At 45.9% G+C, this 2,472-nt stretch overlaps 1 protein-coding gene across 1 annotated transcript in view; it reads left to right on the forward strand.

Annotated features, from left to right (window-relative positions):
- PLCH2 (phospholipase C eta 2) overlaps positions 1–2,472 on the forward strand; it is a gene marked incomplete at its 3' end in the record, with an annotated part of 135,966 nt that overhangs the window by 123,718 nt on the left and 9,776 nt on the right. Inside the window, exon 16 of the mRNA XM_015410927.1 lies at positions 5–88. Within this exon, the coding sequence (XP_015266413.1) occupies positions 5–88 (84 nt within the window). The remainder of the gene's footprint in view (positions 1–4; positions 89–2,472) is intronic.

Below are 2,472 nucleotides of genomic sequence, written 5' to 3' on the forward strand. Positions count from 1 at the left end.
ACAGAGCGGAGTCTCCAGGTGAACCGCGCCAAGTTCAGTGCCAACGGGAATTGCGGCTACGTCCTCAAGCCGAAGTGTATGTGTCAAGGTAAGGAAACGTCGCCTTTGATATTACTTCTTGTTGATTTATTAAACCTACCTTTTCCTTTTGCAGCACAGTATGGCTTACAGATCTTTCCATCAAACCCCTGAGTATAAAATGCATCACCCATAAAGACACTTTACAGCGCTCCCAGGCCTACAGCTCATGTCCTGCAAATGCTCTATCCGACAGTTTGTAAAAAACTTCCAGAGAGCACACCCTCTCTTCCTAAGTCACTGAGCCTGTTTTCTAAAATGAGGACCACTATTGGCTCTAATAGATACCAGGTGGTCATTCCCAAGGGGAGGGGGGATGACCAGAAGGCAATGACCAGCAGAGTCTTACTGGCACACATAGAGAGATGGTCCTTCAGGTAGGCAAGGTCTGAAAGGTTATAACCGGCATCTAGAACTGAGCTCAGGAATGAAGTGGTAGCTGGTGTAGCTGCTTTAAATAGTTACAAGAATGGGCACAGTAATAAGACCAATGAAAAAAGGAAAAAGAACTGTGACAATTTAGCGCTTAGTAATATATTCATAAATCATAATATACAATAACAGAAGTTAAGTAATATATATAGTGAATGTAGACGGTGGTCTCCGGAATGGTGTGCCGTTTTGACAATGATCTTCTTCTGTTCTTTTCGACAACGAGCAATATACTGTTGATTCACTTCATCATGAGGCTATGCTTACAGCTATGTTCTTCAATGGGCATTCAGCAATTATATTGAAGAACATAGCTCTAAGTATACATTTCTGTTGACTAGACCCTAACCATCATTACGCTGCCACTTTTAAAACCAGCTGAAGTTTCCAGGTTGTCGTCAAGGGCAGCCCCACAAGAAGCACATTACAGTAGCGCAGCCACGAGGCCACAGAAGCTTAGGTCAACTTGGCTTGGTCGACTGAATATAAAGGAGGAGGGGAACAAACCAAATCCAGTTGATAGAAAGAATCCTTGTCATTCTAACAACCTGCTTCTATGTTTTAATAAGAAGAAGAAGAGAAGAAGAGATTGGATTTATACCCTGCCCTTCACTTGGAGTCTCAGAGCGGCTTACAAACTCCTTTCCCTTCCCCTCCCCACAACAGACACCCTGTGAGGTGCGTGGGGCTGAGAGAGCTCTAGCAGAAACTGCTCTTTTTCAAGGACAGCTGTGTCAGAGCTTGTGACTGACCCAAGGTCACATCAGCAGGTGCAAGTGGAGGAGTGGGGAATCAAACCCGGTTCTCCCAGATTAGAGTCCGCACACTTAACCACTACACCAAACTGGCTCTCAAAACTGGAAACTGGAGCAGTAGCTAGGATTGGTATCGCATGCTTCCATTTCATTGGGTTGTGAATTCCCATAAGCTTCTCAACTTTGCAGTTAGGCAAATGCCATTACAGGTTACCCATTACTATCAAATACAGTAGACTCTCACCGTTTGTGAATTCGTGTGCCACAATTTCACTTATTCGTGGTGCGTGGTCTAATCATGTGACGCCGTTGCCAGCCTGTTTTTACTCCCACTGTGACCCTTTCTTACACGCCCAGGGAAATGCCAATCTCCACTTGGGGTCAGGAAGCAATTTTTCTCCAGGCCAAGTTGCCTGGGGATCCTGAAGGTTTTTTGCCATCTTCTGGGTCACTGGGGGTTTGGGGGGAAGGTATTTGTGTATTTCCTGCATTGTGCAGAGCAATGGACTAGATGACCCTGGAGGTCCCTTCCAGCTCTATGATCCTATGATCATAATCACTGTGTCAGGTTTGAAGAACTGGTGGGTGGGGTGGGTGGGGTGGACATACCTTCCAGCTCTATGATCCTATGATTCTATGATCATAATCATTGTGTCAGGTTTGGAGAGCTGGTGTGTGGGGTGGGTGGGGTGGACATACCTTTCAGCTCTCTAGCCCATGGTGACCAAGCACTTCAGTTGGGCTCATGTTACACTGAGTTTGGTTTCGCACCCACTTGTGATTTCGCACCACCCTTGCCTGTGATGATTTCTGCCGCTTTGACATTCCTTATCTGTGGCACACGGCAGACTCAACAATTTGGGCCTAAACGCTTTAACACTGCTGCCTCATTGGACTTGCCATTCTCAGCCTTTTCTCACACCGGGCCCCATTGTCTTGATGTCGGCACACCCTTGGATGCTGATTAAATTAAAGGCTGATGTCATAACCATCCTCTCTGACAAGCCTCTTGTTCTCTCTGCTGGGTGATTTTTAAAAGAAAATGCAAAAGAAGTACAGTCATCCTTAGCTTCTCTCTCATATTTGTCTCTGATTAATCAGTTCCTCCTATTCTGAACTTCAGATTCACTGCCAGTCAGACGGCTCCTTCCTTCCTTCCTTCCTTCCTTCCTTCCTTCCTTCCTTCCTTCCTTCCTTCCTTCCTTCC

The sequence above is a fragment of the Gekko japonicus genome, unplaced genomic scaffold, assembly GCF_001447785.1.
Source record: "Gekko japonicus isolate JY-2015 unplaced genomic scaffold, Gekko_japonicus_V1.1 scaffold220, whole genome shotgun sequence".
NCBI lineage: Eukaryota > Metazoa > Chordata > Lepidosauria > Squamata > Gekkonidae > Gekko > Gekko japonicus.